Source organism: Podarcis vaucheri (assembly GCF_965113315.1).
Source record: "Podarcis vaucheri genome assembly, chromosome: 15".
Classification (NCBI taxonomy): Eukaryota; Metazoa; Chordata; class Lepidosauria; order Squamata; family Lacertidae; genus Podarcis; species Podarcis vaucheri.
Genome location: NC_138753.1, coordinates 732,360 through 751,702, shown reverse-complemented (window position 1 = coordinate 751,702; position 19,343 = coordinate 732,360). Strand labels below are relative to the sequence as shown.

General features: G+C 51.3%; 1 protein-coding gene across 1 annotated transcript; it reads right to left on the bottom strand.

Annotated features, from left to right (window-relative positions):
- Positions 1-1,660: 1,660 nt before the first annotated feature.
- ALDOC (aldolase, fructose-bisphosphate C) lies at positions 1,661-17,810 on the bottom strand. The gene is made up of 9 exons (XM_082201921.1): positions 17,567-17,810; positions 11,189-11,315; positions 9,841-10,052; positions 9,483-9,537; positions 7,596-7,756; positions 6,617-6,700; positions 5,620-5,794; positions 5,121-5,320; positions 1,661-2,485 (listed from the first exon to the last, which is right to left on the bottom strand). The coding sequence occupies exons 2-9, from the start codon at positions 11,298-11,300 to the stop codon at positions 2,390-2,392; spliced, it is 1,095 nt and encodes a 364-aa protein (XP_082058047.1). The 5' UTR covers positions 11,301-11,315; positions 17,567-17,810; the 3' UTR covers positions 1,661-2,389.
- Positions 17,811-19,343: the final 1,533 nt, after the last annotated feature.

The following is a 19,343-nucleotide window of genomic DNA, read 5'->3' as shown; positions in this document are numbered from 1 at the left end:
CAATTGCAGGATATTTACCACTCCCATTTCTAGGCAAAGATCCCTCAGTCCTGCTCTGGTTACAGCTTCCAGGGCTGAGAACCTGAAGCCTGGGCCCGAAATGCAGCCCTCTGCCCCTTCTCCACCTGGCCCCTGGTCCTCTCTGCTGGCTGGCCAGAGCCATCCTTGGGCCGTAGATTTCATGGGCTCTGCTCTCCCCAACCTCCTCAAACCCCTTTGCATTTAAAAGAAAGTGCAGCACAGAGTTAAACTATGGAACTCCCTGCCACTGGAGGCAGTGGTGGCCACCAACCTGAATGGCTTTTAAAATAGTTTAGACGTATTCATGGAGGGGGAGAGGGCTATGGATGGCTCCTAGCTTTGATGGCTCCACAGTAAGGGGCAGCAATGCTTCTGGATCCCAGGCGCTGGAAACTGTGGGAGGGCAGAGGACTCTAGTGCTTGACTCCTGCTTGCGGGTTTCCCAGAAGAGACATCTGGTTGGCCACCGGGAGGACGGGATGCTGGACTCATTGGACCCCTGGCCTAATCTAACAGGCTCCCCTCATGTTCTTAGGAAGTGTGATCAATGCCTCTTGCACGTCTGTGTGAAAACCTCTGACTTTTGTGTAGCCAGAATGAAGAAGTCCCAGTTCTTGGCCCACTCCTTTCTCCCTCTGGCCACACCCACTTTTGACTGGCTCCTCCCACCCTTGTCATGTGGCCCCCAGGTGGTCATCCCACGATGTGATGTGGCCCTTGCACGGCCTCCAGCCATAAGGATTTGAGTCTCCAACTCAATCTCTTGCAGCTTAAAGCACATCCTTCCCCTCAAATAATTCTGGGTAATGTAGTTTGTAAAGGACCGGCATCCCCAAACTCAGCCCTCCAGCTGTTTTCTTACTACAATTCCCATCACCCCTGACCACTGGTCCTGTTAGCTAGGGATCATGGGAGTTGTAGTCCCAAAACAGCTGGAGGGCCAAGTTTGGGGATGCCTGGTAAAGGGCTTGCTTGGAAACTCTGTGAGAGGGAGTTAAACTACAACACCCAGAATCCTTTGAGGGAAAGCACGAGTTTGGAATGTGCTTTCAAGGCATATGGGTATGAACAGGCCAAATAGCAGTTACCAATAATGTTATTCCTTTTGCAAACTGCTTGGCGAGTTTATTTTACAATCAAGCGGTGTATAGATTTAAGGAAACAAACAAATTCATTAACAGTCCAGAAAGTTGGTTGCTAAGCCTACGCAGATATTTAGAAAGTTAATGTGAGTCTTAATGTGTTTGTGGTTTATGGTTGATTTAACTCTTCAAAAGAGTTAAATTATCATTTATTGTTGCTAATTCTATATAGGAAGCTGCAGAGTCAGATCACAGGGTTCATCTAGCTCAGAACGGTCTACACTGACTGGCAGCAGCCCTCCAGGGGGTTTTTTGGGGGGAGAGGTCCTCCTCTGTTAAGGAAATACTGCCAAGTGGGGATTGGAATAGGTGCCTTCTGCATGCAAAACAAATTGTTGTTGTTGTTGTTGTTATTTGCAGTCTAGCAGTGTATAAATCTTGCAAAATAACTAACCAAATTTTTAATAAGAGCGGGGCACAAATTATTTTCTTCTTCTTAGACGGCATCGCAAACGACGGAGGTGTTTCAGAAGCAAACAAAACGAAACCCGGACGGCTTCAGTCCTCTATCGGTTTATTATTATTATTAGTCATAAGGTCTATTTGGTACACTTAAGGTGCAAAGAGTGCACACTCGACACACAAGCATACACACACAGAGGGTGGTAACTGCCTCCCCATGGCGACTTGGGGGAGCCCCCCATGCTGACATCGCCTGGTGGTGGGAGTACTTAGGGGGCGCAGCTCTGCAAAAGCAACGACCAACATCAAAGTGCAGAGCCATATGGGAGGGGGTAGGGAAAAGGGGTTCCCCAAATACACAGGCAGGGAGGGGCGGCCCCCAAAACGTCTTCTCCAGGGGATCCCCCCCCACAACCTGTCGCCCCGTGCAATGGGCTCGCCCCACACCCCGCACTCGCTTCCGCCTCCGGGATGGGAACATCCCATTTGGGGGTCTTCCTATCGCTTCTTCCGGATCCTCAGAACGACCCTGCAGTGTAGGACGGCGCTGCTAGGATTTCCACCCCTTCCGCCTCCCAGCTGCACAAAACCCGGCTCCTTTTTCGGCTGCTCCTCCTGGCACGTCGCCCCTGGCACCGGACACCCTCTGCGGCTACTTCGCTCCTCTGGCGGCTACGGTAGAGACAAAGCTGGGTGTGGCTGTCGTGGCTGGTATGCAAGGTAGCAGAGTGGGAGGTTTTCCGTCAGTGGGGGTGGGGGTGGGGAGAGGCTACAAGCCTGGCCCCACCTGCGGGTGGGGGGGCTGCTCCCAGCCCAGCGGGGCCTCAGTAGGCGTGGTTGGCGACGTAGAGAGACAGGCCCGCCGCGCCAGAACCGTCGCTGGACCCTTCGTACTTGCCGAGGGCCGCCAAGCCGTTGACCTGGAAAGCAGAAGAAGAGTTTGGAAAGACAACTCCCATCAGGCTCCGCTGGCCTGGGCAGATGTTAAACTACAACTCCCATCAGGCTCAGCTGACCTGGACAGATTTTCAACTACAATTCCCATCAGGCTCCACTGACCTGGACAGATTTGAAACTACAATTCCCATCAGGCTCCACTGACCTGGACAGATTTGAAACTACAATTCCCTTCAGGCTCCACTGACCTGGACAGATTTGAAACTACAATTCCCATCAGGCTCCACTGACCTGGACAGATTTGAAACTACAATTCCCATCACACTCAGCTGACCTGGACAGATTTTAAACTACAACTCTCATCAGGCTCCGCTGACCTGGACAGATTTGAAACTACAATTCCCATCACACTCAGCTGACCTGGACAGATTTTAAACTACAACTCTCATCAGGCTCCGCTGACCTGGACAGATTTGAAACTACAATTCCCATCACACTCAGCTGACCTGGACAGATTTTAAACTACAACTCTCATCAGGCTCCGCTGACCTGGACAGATTTGAAACTACAATTCCCATCACACTCAGCTGACCTGGACAGATTTTAAACTACATCTCCCATCAGGCTCAGCTGACCCGGACAGTTTTTAAACTACAACTCCCATCAATCCAAGCCAGCACTGCTGCTCAGTGTGTGCACAGCTCTGAGCTAGATGGAGCCATTAATGGTCTCTGCATAAAGGAGTTTCCTATTATTTATACCCCGCCCATCTGGCTGGGCTTCCCCGGCCACTCTGGGCGGCTTCCAAAAGAATATTAAAATACCATAATACATCAAACATCAAAAGCTTCCCAAAACAGGGCTGCCTTCAGATGTCTTCTAAAAGTCTGGTAGTTGTTGTTCTTTTTGACATCTGGTGGGAGGGCGTTCCACAGGGCGGGCGCCACTACCGAGAAGGCCCTCTGCCTGGTTCCCTTGTAACTTGGCTTCTCACAGTGAGGGAACCGCCAGAAGGCCCTCGACGCTGGACCTCAGACTAGAATCCTGCCCCCTTTTTTGTTTGGTGTACTACAGTATTTTAATATTTTAATATTTTTTGTGGAAGCCGCCCAGAGTGGCTCCCAGAGGGGAAAACCCAGCCAGATGGGCGGGGTATAAATAAAAATTTATTATTATTATTATTATTATGGAAATGGCCATAGCTCTTGCCCGTTTATATCCAAGTCGGCTCCCTCGGTTTCTCTTCTGGACCAGAATCTTTACTTTGAAAGCAAGCTCAGCAATGGAGCACCTGCTTTTTGTTTATGGAAGGTCCTGGTGCCAGCATCTGCATCACCGGTTGGAGAAGGGAGCAGGGAGCAGGGGACGAGGGTTCAGCCTTTTTCTGCCTGAGCCCCTGGAAGGATGCTGGGGGAAGGGACCCTGAGGGTCATCTAGCGCAACCCCCTGCAATGCAGGAATCTCAGCTGGAACATCCCTGACGGGTGGCCCTTCAACCTCTGCTTTAAAACCCCTCCAAAGTGGTTTTTGTGCCCAGCTCCTGCTGGCAGGTTTCCCTTGGGGGCGCCAGGTTGGCCACTGTGGGAACAGGAGGCCGGGCAAAGTGGGTCGCAGTCTTGATCCATCAGGCTCTTATGATATTCTTATAGAGCTTCCAGCTCCAGAGGCAGCCTATCTCTATTCCTAGGTTTTATGGGGTCTTTGGTCACTGTGAGAAGAGGATGGAAGACTAGATCTATTTGGTTCCCTTCCCCTCTTTCGTTCTTTTTTTCCTTTCTCCTTCTGTGATGGAACTCCTATTTGGGGACTTCCCTGGCTTTTTTCTGGCCCACAAAGGACCAGTCTAGATAGTTGGCTTTGGTGAAGATTTGATGTTTTCATCCTCCAAAAGTTTTTGATTTGAGTTTCTACTGAAATGAGGCTGCATTTTAACGTTGTACTTAATCTTGTTTTTAAATTGTATGTTAATCAATTGTTTTTATACCTGGTGTTAGCTGCCCTGAGCCTGGTCTTGGCTGGGAAGGGCGGGGTATAAATAACAATTATTATTATTATTATTATTATTATTATTATTATTATTATTACTACTACTACTACTACAGTGGTACCTCAGGATGCGAACAGGATCCATTCTGGAGCCCTGTTCACATCCTGAATGGAACGCAAGACGTGATGGCGCGTCTGCGCATGCGTGGATCACGTTTCACTGCTTCTGCACATGCATGTGACGTCATTTTGAGCGTCTGCGCATGCGCGAGCGGCGAAACCCGGAAGTAATGCGCTCTGTTACTTCCAGGTTGCCGTGGAGCACAACTCAAACGTGCTCAACCTGAAGCACATTCAGCCGGAGGTATGACTGTATTATAGATGGACCAATGGCCTGATCCAGCAACCAGGTGCTTCTGATGCTCTTGTGGAACCTCCAGCTCCAGAGGCAGTCTATCTCAACTCCTAGGGGCTTATGGGTCTTTGGCCACTGTGAGAAGAGGGTGCTGAACTGGGTGGGTCACTGGCCTGTTTGCCTCGCCTGGGGCACCCGCATTCTTTCGCTCCCTGCCCTGAAAGAAGGAGCCTTTCGCTGCCTGTCCTGGGACCCTCTGCCCCACAGGAGGAAAAGGAGAAACACACACCCCACATTGCCTCCCCCCTGCCCTTTACCTCGGCGCGTTTGACAAACTCCTCCGTGGCCGAGTCCTCATTCTCCCGCTGACCGCGCCAGGCGTTGAGGGCCGAGGCCTGCAGCGCCCGGCCGTAGGAGAAGGTCAGCGCCCACGGACGGGGCAGGGGGCAGTTGTTGATGGCGTTGAGGTTGATGGACGCCTCCTCTTCGCTCTGCCCTCCGGACAGGAAGGTGACCCCTGAAGGAGAGCGTGGGGAAGGAGGAGACGGCTGAGCAATCGGGGATTTCACCCTCACGACAACCCTGCGAGGGAGGCCGAGGAACAGGGGAAGGAGTAGCGCCCTTGGGAAGCCCGAGGAGCAGGACATGGGTGCAACGGCGCCCCCTGCCCACTTGGACTGGCATTCAAAGGTAGACTGTGCCAGAAGCTGGAGGCAGCACCAATTGGTACGGCTTGTCTTTGAAGACCCTTGTGTGGCTTCCCCAGGGGAGCTGTGGGGCAGGCAGGCGGGAGGGAGGGAGGGAGCGCTGGCCTACCTGGGACGGCAGGCGGCACCGTGCGGCGCAGGGCGGTCACCGTTGCCATGGCGATCTCTTCCGGGCTGTACTTGGTCGGGCAGGCGTGCCCCGGGGTCACCATGTTGGGCTTGAGCAAGGTCCCTTCCAGGTAGACGTGGTGGTCACTCAGCGCCTTGTAGACGGCGGCCAGGACCTGGAAATCCAACAGGTGCAGCTGCAGTGAGACTCCCCAACGCTCTTGCCATGTGCCCCATTTAGTGCCAGGTGGACCCAGCTCTAAAGGAACCCCATAGAGACTCAACTGCTCCTACCCAGGAGGCTAGAAAAGGGGATTGGGCCAATTCATATGTGGTGGACCTGCCCCAAGGTGAAAGACTTCTGGGAGAAGCTTTATAATGAATTGAAAAAAATTTGGGGGGAAAAGAGGATTGGGCCAATTCAAGGAGGAAAGACTATTGATGGCTCCTGGCCACAACAGCGATCTCTTCCTCCACGGTCAGAGGCCGCTATGCAACCTTCCAGAAGCCGCTGAATGTTGGACGCTCAGCCTTGCTGGCATTCTGCCAAACACTTTGGAGGAGTCTGTAAACTTTTAAGAAGAAAAAGCATAAAAACCCAAAGATAGCCTTTCACCATGTGGATTAAGCCAGCCCTGTTTTCCAGCCCAAAATCTTACACTTGGTACCCCTCATTCTGGAATAGAGCTATAATGGAGAAAATTAAGGCTTCCAGGTGCCGTTTATGTGATTTGGTGTTCTTTTTGTGACATATGCAATGGAAGCATTGTTTAAACCAAGCTTGATAATCTGATAACGTTGAGAATTTACATTTGCACTTTGCCATTTTAACTCATGTGCAGCTGTGTTCTATGTACCCAATTCACAGTTTAGTTTTTTTCATCTGTTATAATTGTTCTGTATTATGTACATTATAAAATGAAATTTTGAAAGGGATGGGGCAGCCTTGCCTGTTTTCTAAACTTACACACACACAGAGAGAGAGAGAGAGGCCTCACCTTCTCAGTCACGTACTGGCACCTCTTCAAATCGTGTTCCCCGTCGGGCAAGATCTCCGGTTCCACAATGGGCACGATGCCGTTCTAGAGCAGAAAGGCCAACACAAGCACTTAAGACGCGAGAGGCTTCTTTGCCCCGGAAGATGGCTGGATTTCCCAGTTTGACAGTGTGGCGGCCGCATAATTTTATTTCATTTTTATTTATTTATTCCATTATTTAGCCCACCTTTATCCCCAAGGAACTCAGCTTGGTTCTCCTCCTCCCCATTCACCCCACAACAACCTTGCAAAGTAGCTTGGGCAGAGAGCGGCAGCGTGACTGGCCTGTGAGTGGGGGATCTCTCCTGGGTCCTGGTCAGACACTCTCACCACTGGGCCACACTGCCATCTTCCCCCTCGCCACTCTGGGCATGTGGCAAGGCATGAGGCTAGCACAGGGCCAGAGCCCAGGGGTATGGTGAACCTGCTTGGCTTGCAGAAGGCCCCAGCTTCAAACCCCAACAGCATCTAGGCTGGAAATGACACCTCCCAGCTCAAACCCTGGAGAACTGCTGCCAGTCAGTGCGTACGCAGTCCCAATGGACTGTAGTCTGACTCTGCACCAGGCAGCTTCCTGTTTGCCCCTTTATTTAGAACCATAAGGACTATAGCCTTGCGGGGGGTTTTTAAGGAAAGGGCTCTAGCTGCCAGTCAGTGTTGAAAATATCAAATACCAGACCCTACATAAAGCAGCTTCCCATGTTCCTATTTCAGGCGAAGCTTTATTTAAGCACATGAGGACTAGAAACTTTGTAGGGGAAGGGCCATGGCCTGTTTTGCATGCAGCAGGTCCTGGGTCCAGTCCTCAGTGACATTTCCAAGCAGAGCTGTGAGAGACCCGGAGAGCTGCTGCCAGCCAGTGCAGACAATACCAAGCTAGATAGTCATTGCAAGGAGATTTCCTCTGTTCCAGACGCTCCCGGCAGCCGGGTGCCCTCACCTGCTGGCAGATACTGGCATAGCGTGCCAGGACGTTGGCATTCTCCAGGATGGCCAGGGCGGAGGGGGTGTTATCGCTGATCTTCAACACGCAGCGCCACTTGGCGAAATCCGCCCCGTCTTTCTTGTACTGAGCGCAGCGCTCAGAGAGCCCATCCAGGCCTGGCAGGAGGAAGGAAGGGAAGAATTGAGGGGGGACAATAATATATTTGTATTTTAAAAATCAAAAGCCTGACCTGTTAACTGGCACCTCCCTAAAGGATGGGCTGGAGATATTTAAAATAATTAGCCGGTGGTACCAGGGTTTAGGGCTGCAGAGTTTAATTACTCCAATTAAACAGTTATGGGGGTGAACCACCTTCTGCGCAATTAAGAGCTGCCTTTGAGAGAGGACTCTGCATTTTCCTTTTTCTTTCTCTGTATTTTTATTTAGATTAGTTTCTTTTATCTCATTGTATTGTGATAAAGCTTTATAAAATCTTTTTTCTTTTTTTTAAGAGCTTTCAGTTGCCTGATGGAGGCAGTTAATCATTCACAAGCCCTGAGTTATTTATCAAGGTATTTCTGCACTGTTAAATCACAGAACATATCAAGGCGTGTTACAATATGAAAAAAGAGAACCACATAAAAAGATGAAAACTATTTTGAAGCAAAAGAGACTATTTTAAAACAAGCATCAACAAACCGTTGACATGTCTTTAATGCCTACACAGGTCTGATGAAATAGGAGGTTTCCGCAGATGTTATCATTATTAGTGAGAAAGGACAGCGCAGACTTATACTATGGAACTCTCTCCCACAGGAAACACTGATGACCCCCAAGCTAGACGGCTTTAAAAGAGGATTGGACCGATTCATGGAGGAGGAGAGGGCTATCGATGGCTGTTAGCCAGGCTGGAGCCAGTAAATGCTTCTGACTACCAGTTGATGAAAACCTCAGTAAAGGAAAGGGCTCAGGCTTGGATCTGATTGCAAGTTTCCCAGAAGAGGCACCTGGTTGGCCACTGTGAGAACAGGAGGCTGTACTAGATGGCCCCCCTTTGGCCTGATCCAGCATCTGGGCTCTTCTGATGTTCCTATGGAAACTCCAGGTCCAGAGGCAGTCTATCTCGATTCCCAGGTGCTTTGGGGCTTTTGGCACGTGCAAGAAGAGGATACAGGATTAGATGAGCCACTGCTCTGATCTAGCAGGCTATTCTCATCTTCTTAGCACTCTTGGTTATTTATTCATTTATTTATGAGAGCCTATCCTCGGCCCTGGGACGCGGGTGGCGCTGTGGGTTAAACCACAGAGCCTAGGGCTTGCTGATCGGAAGGTCGGCGGTTCGAATCCCCGTGACGGGGTGAGCTCCCGTTGCTCGGTCCCTGCTCCTGCCAACCTAGCAGTTCGAAAGCACGAAGTGCAAGTAGATAAATAGGTACTGTTCCAGCGGGAAGGTAAATGGTGTTTCCGTGTGCTGCTCTAGTTCGCCAGAAGCGGCTTAGTCCTGCTGGCCACATGACCCAGAAGCTGAACGCCGGCTCCCTCGGCCAGTAAAGCGAGATGAGCGCTGCAACCCCAGAGTCGGCCACGACTGGACTTAATGGTCAGGGGTCCCTTTACCTTACCCTCGGCCCTAAAATTTCATGCCGTGAAGCATCTAAGACCTAATCTACTTACAGAAAGAGCAGATCAAGTTAATCCCAACCTGACCTTTGGAACAATGGGCAAGGGCAGCAAATGTGCTTTGTACTGGATCAGAGCATTGATCCATCCAGCTCAACATCGTCTCTAGGATGGCTAAGGAAACAGCTATTCCAAAACATCGCTTTGACCTGCATGTACATTTGAACACCATCTAGCTAGCAACTCATCTGATGGGTTTGGTTGGGCTTCAAAGGCTCCTACCTTGGGTGGTGGTCTCTCCATCGGTCCCAGCGAGGGGCACGACGCCCTTGTCCACCTGTGAAAGACACAAGACACCCAAGGGTGACCGACGCCTCTGGGACAGACCCTCTAGGGACCCAGACCCTCTCCAAGGCCCAGAACAAGCCAGGAACCTGCTGCCCTCCTGATCTTGCCGCACTACAATTCCCATCAGCCCCGGCATTATACACCCATGGGAGTTGTAGTCCAAGAGGTGGGGAGGGCACGGAGTCGCCAGGGTCTGGCTTTGAGACACCCTGTAAATGAGAGCTGGCGGTTGTTTCCTTTCCCTCGAAGGGGAGAAACCTCGCGACCCACAGCCCCAATTCGCCTCGTGCACCTTGATGCCCACAACGATGCCCTTGTCCTTCACCATCTCGACGAAGGGCGTGCCGTCGTCCGCCTTCTGGTACATGGTCTCGTGGAAGAAGATGACCCCTCCGATACACTTCTCCACCCGGCTGTCGGCGCTGAAGAGGATCTGGCGGTAGAGACGTCGGTTCTCCTCCGTGTTCTCCACCCCGATCTGGTTCAGCCGCTTGGCCATGCTCCCTGTCGGAAGAGGAGGAAGGCAGAGGGGGGCTTAGCAAACCAAAAACCCACGCAAATGTTCGGAAGCGCAATAGCAGAAGGGTCAGGGGTATGTGAGTCTGCGGCGCCCCTAGTTCGAGGGACCTTGACTCCCAGCCTCAGTTGCCATATGTAAAATGGGAATCAAAAGTCACTCAAGAAGGTCAGCCAAAGCCAGCAGGTAATGCCAGCAGAGAATTGGTATCATATAATCCTAGGATGGGGAGGGATCCCTAAGGGTCATCTAGTCCAACCCCCTGCAATGCAGAAATCTCAACTAAAAAATCCCTGACAGGATTGTTTCGGGTCCTTCCTTCCAGAGCAGGAGAAACCAAGCTTGCTCCATCTTCCATGTCACAGCCCTTGAGATATTTGAAGATAGCTCTCCTATCTCCTCTCAGACTCCTCTTTTCCAGGCTCAACATATCTAGCTCTTTCAACCATTCCTCATCAGGCTTGGCTTCCAGGCCCTTGATCATCCTGGTCGCCCTCCTCTGCCCACCTTCTAGCTTGTCAACGTACTTCTTAAATTGTTGCACCCAGAACTGGACACAGGACTCCAGGTGTGATCTGACCAAGGCAAAATAGAATAGGACCCTTGATCTGGACCATGGGTGGGCAAACTAAGGCCCGGGGGCCGGATCCGGCCCTATCGCCTTCTAAATCTGGCCTGTGGACAGTCCAGGAATCAGTGTGTTTTTACATGAGTAGAATGTGTGCTTTTACTTAAAATGCATCTCTGGGTTATTTATGGGGCATAGGAATTCGTTCTTTTCCCCTCTCCAAAATATAGTCCGCCCCCCCCCCCACGAGGTCTGAGGGACAGTGGACCGGCCCCCTGCTGAAAAAGTTTACTGACCCCTGAGATTCTGGACACTAGACTTCTCTTAATGCAGGCTAGAGAAGCATTCGCTTTTTTGCTGCCGCATCACACTGTGGACTCCTGTTCAGCTTGTGGTTTCCTAAGACCCCCCCACACACCCCAATCCTTCTCACATGCTCTGTTGTCAAGCCATGTGCCCCCCATCCTATAGTTGTGCATCTGGGACTTCCTGCCTAAGTGGAGAACCAGTGCAGGAAATGTCCAGGGGTGCTTTGTAAAAGAAAAAGAGGCCTACCCACGGATTCATCAGCTGCCAGGATGCCCTTGCCCGGGGCCACGATCCGCTGGGCGATGTCCGAGAGCTCCATCTTCTGCTCCGTGGTGAGGGCGGGGTACTGGTGCGTCATCTTGGTTTGTTTTTCCTGTGCCAAAGGAAGGCACAAGAAGCAAGTTAGCAGAGACCCCCTACCCATGGGGGCAGCTCTTTCTAGGGCTCCCCCACCCTGCAAATGGGGGTCACCAACTCCCGCCAACTTTGCCAAGGCCTCCGTCCACTCACTGCTTTTATGCAAGCCTTGTTTGCTTGTCTTTAAACGATGACAAAAAGCTTCCAGAATAAACAGAAAGTCAACCCATATGCATAGCAAGTCAGTACCGCAACCTTGTACGTTTTTGTTATCCAAAACCAATCTAGGGATTTCCAATTTACTCAATCAATATCTGCTACAGAGCTCATGGAAACTTTATGTGCAAATATCGATCGAGTCGACATCTGTGCATCGAAAGAACAATCAGTTTAATTCCATTTTTCAACCCCGTAAACGCTTATCGCATTTATAAATTTTAAATTTATTGTTGTACAATGTTCTAATTGTTTGCTTTCCTGCTGGGACGGTACCCCCAAGTGTGCTTTATAAGCTGGTCTCCGACCGTAATAAATTATCTATCTATCTAACCCCTTAAACCAGTTCCCAGCTGGGGGATGGAGCTAGATAGAGAGCTTAAAACAGAAGCTCTGCTGAGTGTCACGAGCTGATCAGGCCTGGGAAAGACAATTCGGGGATCTGGTTTTGCAAAAGGAGTGGCAACGATTCCAGGATCACAACGTAAGGAGAGCCTGCTGGATCAGGCCAATGGCCCAGCTAGTCCAACATCCACTGTCTCCTGTAGCAGGGAGTTCCACAGTTTAACGCCTTTGGCTGATTAGTATTCTAAAGCCTTTTAAGGTATCAGTGGGAAGGGGGAGCTATTCTTTTGTTGTTTTGGTTTAATTATTTACAGTGGTACCTCAGGTTACATATGCTTCAGGTTACATACGCTTCAGGTTACAGACTCCGCTAACCCAGAAATAGTGCTTCAGGTTAGGAACTTTGCTTCAGGATGAGAACAGAAATCGTGCTCCAGCAGCAGCAGGAGGCCCCATTAGCTAAAGTGGTGCTTCAGGTTAAGAACAGTTTCAGGTTAAGTACAGACCTCCGGAACGAATTAAGTACTTAACCCGAGGTAACACTACTGTACTGTGTTTTATCTTGTATTTTATTCTGCCGCCCCCCCCCCAATCTTTGGATGAAGGGCAGTATATAAATTTAAAAAGACGGGTGCTGGGCCAGCCCCCTCTCTGCCAGGCCTCATCTGCTCAGGCAGTTGCGGGGGTGGGGGACTTCCAAGCCCCCCACCCAGCTGCGCCACTCAACCAGACAGACAGACAGACAGAGCCGCCACCCCCTCTGCCCGCCTGCCCATCCAGGGAGCACGTAGCAGAGGACAAGTTACGTAACGGAGAGCAGGGCGATCACAGCCACCGGCCCAGACACGTGCCCAGTCTCGTGGCAGCCCCAGCCAGATGGCAGCACACGGCCAGGCACTCCCCCCCCTCCCAACCACAGGCAGCCGAGGGCTTTGCTGTTAGTGACCCCTGTGGATTAAGCACCCTTCCCCTCTCCAGCACAGCCTGCAAAACAAACATTCCCGGCAAGGGCTTTTCTTTTCTGCGGCCACCAAATAGGGACCCATTATTAATTATTGCTATATTAATATTATTATTATTATTATTATTATTATTATTATTATTATTATTATCATCATCATCATCATCACCATCACCATCATCATTATTATCAGCAGCACAGGCCCCAAATCCAGAGAATCAGTAGGATATAGTGATAAGATTTTTATGGGCTCTTGGATACCCCATAAGGGGAAAAGGGCAGATTTTGTTTACAACAATATCCCCAAATATTCTTCCAAGAAGCCAGGAGCATTTGGGACTTAGAGATAACGCAACATAATAATATTTATACCTCGCCCATCTGGCTGGGCTTCCCCAGCCACTCCGGGTGGCTCCCAACTGAATATTAAAAACCCAATACAGCATTAAACATTAAAAACTTCCCCAAACAAGGATGCCTTCAGATGTCTACATCCCATCGCACAGCATGGAGCAAGCAGAGAGAGAACAGGACGCCGTTTTTAAAATAAATAAATATCTTGTTGCAGTGAGTTCCATAGTTCAACTACACGGTGCCTGAAGCAGTCCTTCCTTTTGCCTGTCCTGAGCTTCATTGGGCAGCCCCTTTTGGATCATCGCATTATGCAGAGCCTGTGGTGGCCTAGTGGTGAGGGTGCCAGACCAGGACCTGGGAAAGACCCGGGTTCAAATTACCCAGCTGAGTCACAAAGCTCTCACTGCCTGAACTTGGAAGCCAGTCGCTCAGTCTCGGCATAAGCAACCTCACAGGGTTGCTGGGGGGATGAAATGAGGAGGAAGAGAACTTTCCATGCCATCTTTTTCCCTCCCCCCCCCCCTTTTATGATCTGGGATCCCACAGCTAATTCTCCCCTGTTCTCCTCGTTGGCCCAAATTTAGCCAGCTAGCCCTGGTAATCATCTAATATTTATTGGATGGTTCCCCCCCCCCCCCAAATTGATTTTTGAATTCTGAATTAATTGTTATCCATGTTTTATGCTGTTTTTTGTTGCATCAATTAAGTGTTTTAAATTTGTTGTTAGCTGCCCTGAGCCCGGTTTCTGAACCGGGAAGGGCGGGGTATATATAATATATTATCATCATCATCATCATCATCATCATCATCATTTTCATCATCTTGAGCTCCTTGGGATATCAATACAATAAATAGACAATAATTAATAAACAAAAGGGGGGAAGAACCCTCTCGCCATCTCTATCACACCTCACATAAATGTTTACACCTCCGCAATTCGCCTGGTTTCCTAAGCTAATAAGGCCCAAGCCTTGCTGCCCTTTCTCATAAGGGAGAAAGGGGGTTTGCTACTTCTTGCCCCCCAACTCTCTGCAAGCCGCTGCAGGGGGTGGGACTGGATGGCCCCTGGGGGCCCCTGCCAACTCTGCAATTCTACAATGGTTTTTCCATCAAAGCCACCTGTCAGCATGAAGCAATCCCTGTCTCTGGGAGCTCCAGGAGAGCGTGGAAACATAGAAATATAAGAACATAAGAAGCGGCTGCTGAATCAGGCCCATAGCCCATCTGGTCCAGTCTCCTGCCCCCACAGCGGCCAAGCAGATGCCCCCATGGGAAACCCGTGGCAGGATTCGAACTCAAGAGCGCTCTCCCTTCCTGTGGGTTCCAGCAACTGGGATTCAGAAGCGCAGCCAGAGCTGAGCCCTCTCCCTCTCCAGGAATCTGCCCAATCCTCTTCTAAACTCATCTAGGTTGGGGGCCCTTGTGGGAGGGAGTTCCACAGCTTAACCCTGCACTGTGGGACATCCCAAACGCTGCAAGCTCTCCTCCCTGGGGAGTCTTTCCACCCCCTGGGTCATTTGGGCTGCCCCTTCCAGAACCTTTTCCAAGACTCTGTCGTGTGTTCTCTTCCCTTTGGAGAAAGATGCGCTAGTCCTCATTGTGCAGGCAGACACTGCTCCCCTTAAGCTCTTCTCCTAAAGGACTGGACCCCTCTCCGTGATCCTAATCCTGCTTCCTGGGTATCTCCAGTTGGGAGGAGAAGTTCCTCCTAGGTGGGGGCCAACACCCTCCCTCTTCCCTCACCAACACAAGGGGCAAGGCGGTCCCACAACGCTGCCAGATACCCATCAGGCAGCCCTGTTCAGGGAAGTTTTTGATGTGTGACATTTTAATGTACAGTGGTACCTCGGGTTACATACGCTTCAGGTTACAGACTCCGCTAACCCAGAAATAGTACCTCGGGTTAAGAACTTTGCTTCAGAATGAGAACAGAAATCGTGCTCCGGCGGCAGTGGGAGGCCCCATTAGCTAAAGTGGTGCTTCAGGTTAAGAACAGTTTCAGGTTAAGAACGGACCTCCGGAACGAATTAAGTTCTTAATCCGAGGTACCACTGTATTTTTAATCTTTGTTGGAAGCCACCCAGAGTGGCTGGGGAAGCCCAGCCAGACGGGCGGGGTACAAATAATAAATTATTATTATTATTATTATTATTATTATTATTAGCACCAACAACCCCAAACTGGACGCCAGAGCTGGGCCAGAGACCCCCACCCCAGGCCAGGGGCCCGGTGACCTTGCTACGTCCTTGGCTGCCCCAACCCGCCAGCCGGTTCTCGCCCCATTTTTGGGGAGACGGCAACCCACCATGTGCCCCCTTCTCAGGGCTGGTTGGCAAAGCCCAGGAAGCTCACACACACCCCCAACACACCCCATGTGGCACAGTGGACGAGGGTGTCAGCCTGAGAAAGACCAGAGTTCAAATCTTCCCCCTCAGCTCAGTGGGTGACCTTGGGCCAGTCACTGCTTCTCAAGCTACCTGGCAGGGTTGTTGTGAGAATGAAATAGGGGTGGACCATGGATTTATTGCCTTTGTATCTCCCCTTTTTCTCCAGGGAGCTCAAGGGATTTGAACCCTGGTCTCTCCCAGGTCCCAGTCCAACACTCTCCCCACCCTGCCATGCTGGTTCATAGAAACTCTGGAAGCTGCCTTATAGTGAGTTAGAGGCTTGCTCCACTTAGCTAAATAATGCCTACTCTGACTGGCAGCAATGGCTCTCCAGGATTTCAGACTCTCTTACAGCCCTACCTGGAGACACCATTGGGGACCAAGCCTGGGACCTTCTGCACGCAATGGAGGTGCTTTGCCACTACCTATATAGGAAGCTTCCTTATACAGAGTCCATCCAGCCCAGTATTGCACACACTGACCGGCAGCAGTGCCTCTCCAGGGTTGCAGTCTCTCCCAGCCCTACCATTGGGGACTGAGTCTGGGACTTTCTGCATGCAAAGCAGGGGCTCTGGAGCGCTGAGCTGTGCCCCACATTCCCTGTAAATGTAACACGCACGCCAGAGAGGCAGTGTGGTATAGTGGTCAGAGATACTAGGGTGCAAATCCTCCCTCTTGGCCATGGAGCTCTCTGGGTGGGGGACCTTGGGGGCCTGCCACTGCCTGCCTCGCAGGGTTGTTGTTGTGGGGGGGGGGCGGACCCTGTAGACCACCTTGAGTTCCTTAGAGATGGAATAGGAAAGCAACCAACCGATCGATCAATATATTAAAATTCAACATCTCATCTGGTGCTTTCTGCTTTCAAGAAAGCAAGTTGAGCCACAGGCAAGAAAAGTGATGGGGGGGGGCAGGAGAGACTTGCCTCTTAGCCATCTGTCCAGAAAGGAAGATTTAATTCAAGCCATCAATCTGCCAGGCTCACAAAAAAAGCTTTTTTTGAGCCAGGAACAAGAGATGTTGCCATTCCGAAAGCGTCCCAGAAAAGCTGTTTTCAGCTCCGCACCCCCAACCCAGCCAGCGCCAAAGGACTCAGGGCTCCCTCCCCATCCCTGGGCAACGGGTGCCAGGGAACGACTAGCAAACAGGCAGGCAAGGAGGAATCGCCATTCCAGAATTCCGGGTGCAAGAAATACCCGCACATATTTTTATACCTACCAAGTGGGGAGGCCCAGAACAGGAGCCCCAAATCCAAGTGGAGGCTGGCAGGACCACCAAGACGGACCCTAACACGGCGGTCAGCAGCTGGGGGAGCCCCAGGGTGGAAGTCTGCCCCCTTGCCTCTCTGGACCCCCTCCCCGCCATTTGGGACTTTGCTTCCTGGGTTACAGAAATGCAAACATAATAATTTTAAAGGGGTATTTTTCGCAGGAGACAGGATGCCGGAATTAGCAAAAGATGGGAAGGGGGTGGCGTTTGGAGGAATTTGATGGGTGGGCCTCCCTCCTCAACCACGCACGCACATTAGCTGGAACCAATCCTGCCCTACACTTTGCCTGCCCGGCGGGTGCCTCTGAGAACATGCAGAGTGCATTCCGCCACCACTCCCACAGCAATCCCCTAACCTCGCTAAGGGGCTCCATCTGAACCCCACGTTCCTTTCCTTCCTCCCATATGACACCTCTTCATCACTTTGCACCTCAGCACAGAGGGGGAGGCTGGGGATTGCTCCCCCCCAAAAAAAACCCTCCAAGAAATATGTGTAGGGCGCTCCCCAGAAAACCAGGCAGAGATGAGGAATTGGGGGGCTGAAAAAAATAAACAGGGGAGCCCCACCACCAAGTGTCCTGTCCTCGGACCGTCTTTTGGTGGGGTGCAGTGCGTCCTTCCCCTCGAGCAAATGGTGGGGGTCTTGCCTTCCTATGGGGAGGGGGGGACAGGCAACGGTGCCACGGAGGAGGAAGGTGTGTGTGGGGGGTCTCTGGGACCCGATCCTGGCGGGCTTACCGGCCTCCCGTCCGTGCGTCCGTCTGTCGTCGAGGCTGGAGCAAGCTGCGTGTGCGGGCGGCGCGGCTCCGGCTGTAAAAAGAGGCTGCGGTGCCGCAGAGCTACGTGACTCCGGCGCGGGAGGCGGGGGAGAGGGAGGGAGGAGCCACCCCCCGCCGTCCCCTCCCCTGACCCGAGGAAGGAGGGTCCCCCCCGTGCTCAGCCTTGCCCGGGACGGAGCCGACGCCGGTTTCGACGGAGAGGGGCACAGATGCCGCCTTGAAGGGCGTAGCGCGCCATGCGCAACGGCGATGGGGAGCCTCGCTTGTATATTTGAGCATCTTTTTGTTTGTTTGTTTGTTTGTTTGTTTGTTTGTTTGTTTGTATCTCACCTTTCTGAGTACGTGGTTTCCCTCCTCCCCCTGTTATCCTCACAACAGCCCTGCGAGGTAGGTTAGAGGCGGAGAAAGGTGACTGCCCTTTCTGGACCGCAGCAACTCTCAGCCTGGTGGCTGGGGCTGAGAGGAAGACTCAGAACATCTGGAGTTCCCAGCTGGGCAGCTCCACACAGCCCACATTATTTTTTTATTTTCACCCAAACTTTATAGACGGCGTCCAAGGAAGAGGTCCTCTTTCACACAGCACAGTGTGAAACTGTGGAACTCACTGCCACAGGAGGCAGGGACGGCAAGAACGGCTTTCATAGAGTTGGAAGGGATTGCAAGGGTCACCCAACCCGCTGCAATGCAGGAATTTCAGCATTCCTGACAGATGGCAGTCCAATCTCTGCTTTAAAACCTCCAAGGAAGGAGAGTCCACCACCTTCGGAAGGGAGGCCGTTGTTCCACCGTTGAACAGCTCTTACCGTCAAAAGTTCTTCCTAATGTTGAGTTAGAATCTCCTTTCTTGTAAACTTGATTCCACTGGTTCGAGTCTTACCTTGCAGAGCAGGAGAAAACAAGCTTTCTCCATCCTCCTTGTGATATTTGAGATATTTGAAAATAGCTCTCATATCTCCTCTCAGTCTTCTCTTTTCCAGGCTAAACATATCCAGCTCCTTCAACCGTTCCTCATCAGGCTTGGTTTCCAGACTTAGCAACAACAACAATTTATTATTTATACCCTGCCCATCTGGCTGGGCCTCCTCAGCTGCTCTGGGCGGCTTCCAACAAAATATTAAAATACCGTAATGCATCAAACACTAAAAGCTTCCCTAAACAGGGCTGCCTTCAGATGTCTTCTAAAAGTCTTGTAGTTGTTGTTCTCTTTGACATCTGATGGGAGGGTGTTCCACAAGGGGGGTGCCACCACCAAGAAGGCCCTCTGCCTGGTTCCCTTGTAACTTGACTTCTCGCAGTGAGGGAACCACCAGAACCCCTCGGAGCTGGACCTCAGCGTCCAGGTAGAACGATGGGGGTGGAGACGCTCCTTCAGATATACAGTAGTACCTTGGGTTAATAACTTAATTCATTCTGGAGGTCCGTTCTTAACCTGTTCTTAACCTGAAGCACCACTTTAGCTAATGTGGCCTCCTGCTGCCACTGCACCACTGGAGCACGATTTCTGTTCCTCTCCTGAAGCAAAGTTCTTAACCCGAGGTACTATTTCTGGGTTAGCGGAGTCTGTAACCTGAAGCGTCTGTAACCCGAGGTACCACTGTACTAGATCATCTTTGTTGCCCTCCTCTGCACACATTGCAGCTTACCAATGGCATTTTAAAGTTGTGGCACCCAGAACTGGACACAGTATTCCAGGTGTGATCCAACCCAGGCAGAATAGGGCGGTACTATTACTTCCC

Coding starts and splice junctions, on each gene's coding strand:
- ALDOC (XM_082201921.1), bottom strand. CDS start 11,300: ATGACGCACCAGTACCCCGCCCTCACCACGGAGCAGAAGATGGAGCTC. Junction 10,053..11,188: donor GGCAGCTGATGAATCCGTGG/GTAGGCCTCTTT, acceptor CTCTTCCGACAG/GGAGCATGGCCAAGCGGCTG. Junction 5,321..5,619: donor GGTGCCGCCTGCCGTCCCAG/GTAGGCCAGCGC, acceptor GCTCTCCTTCAG/GGGTCACCTTCCTGTCCGGA.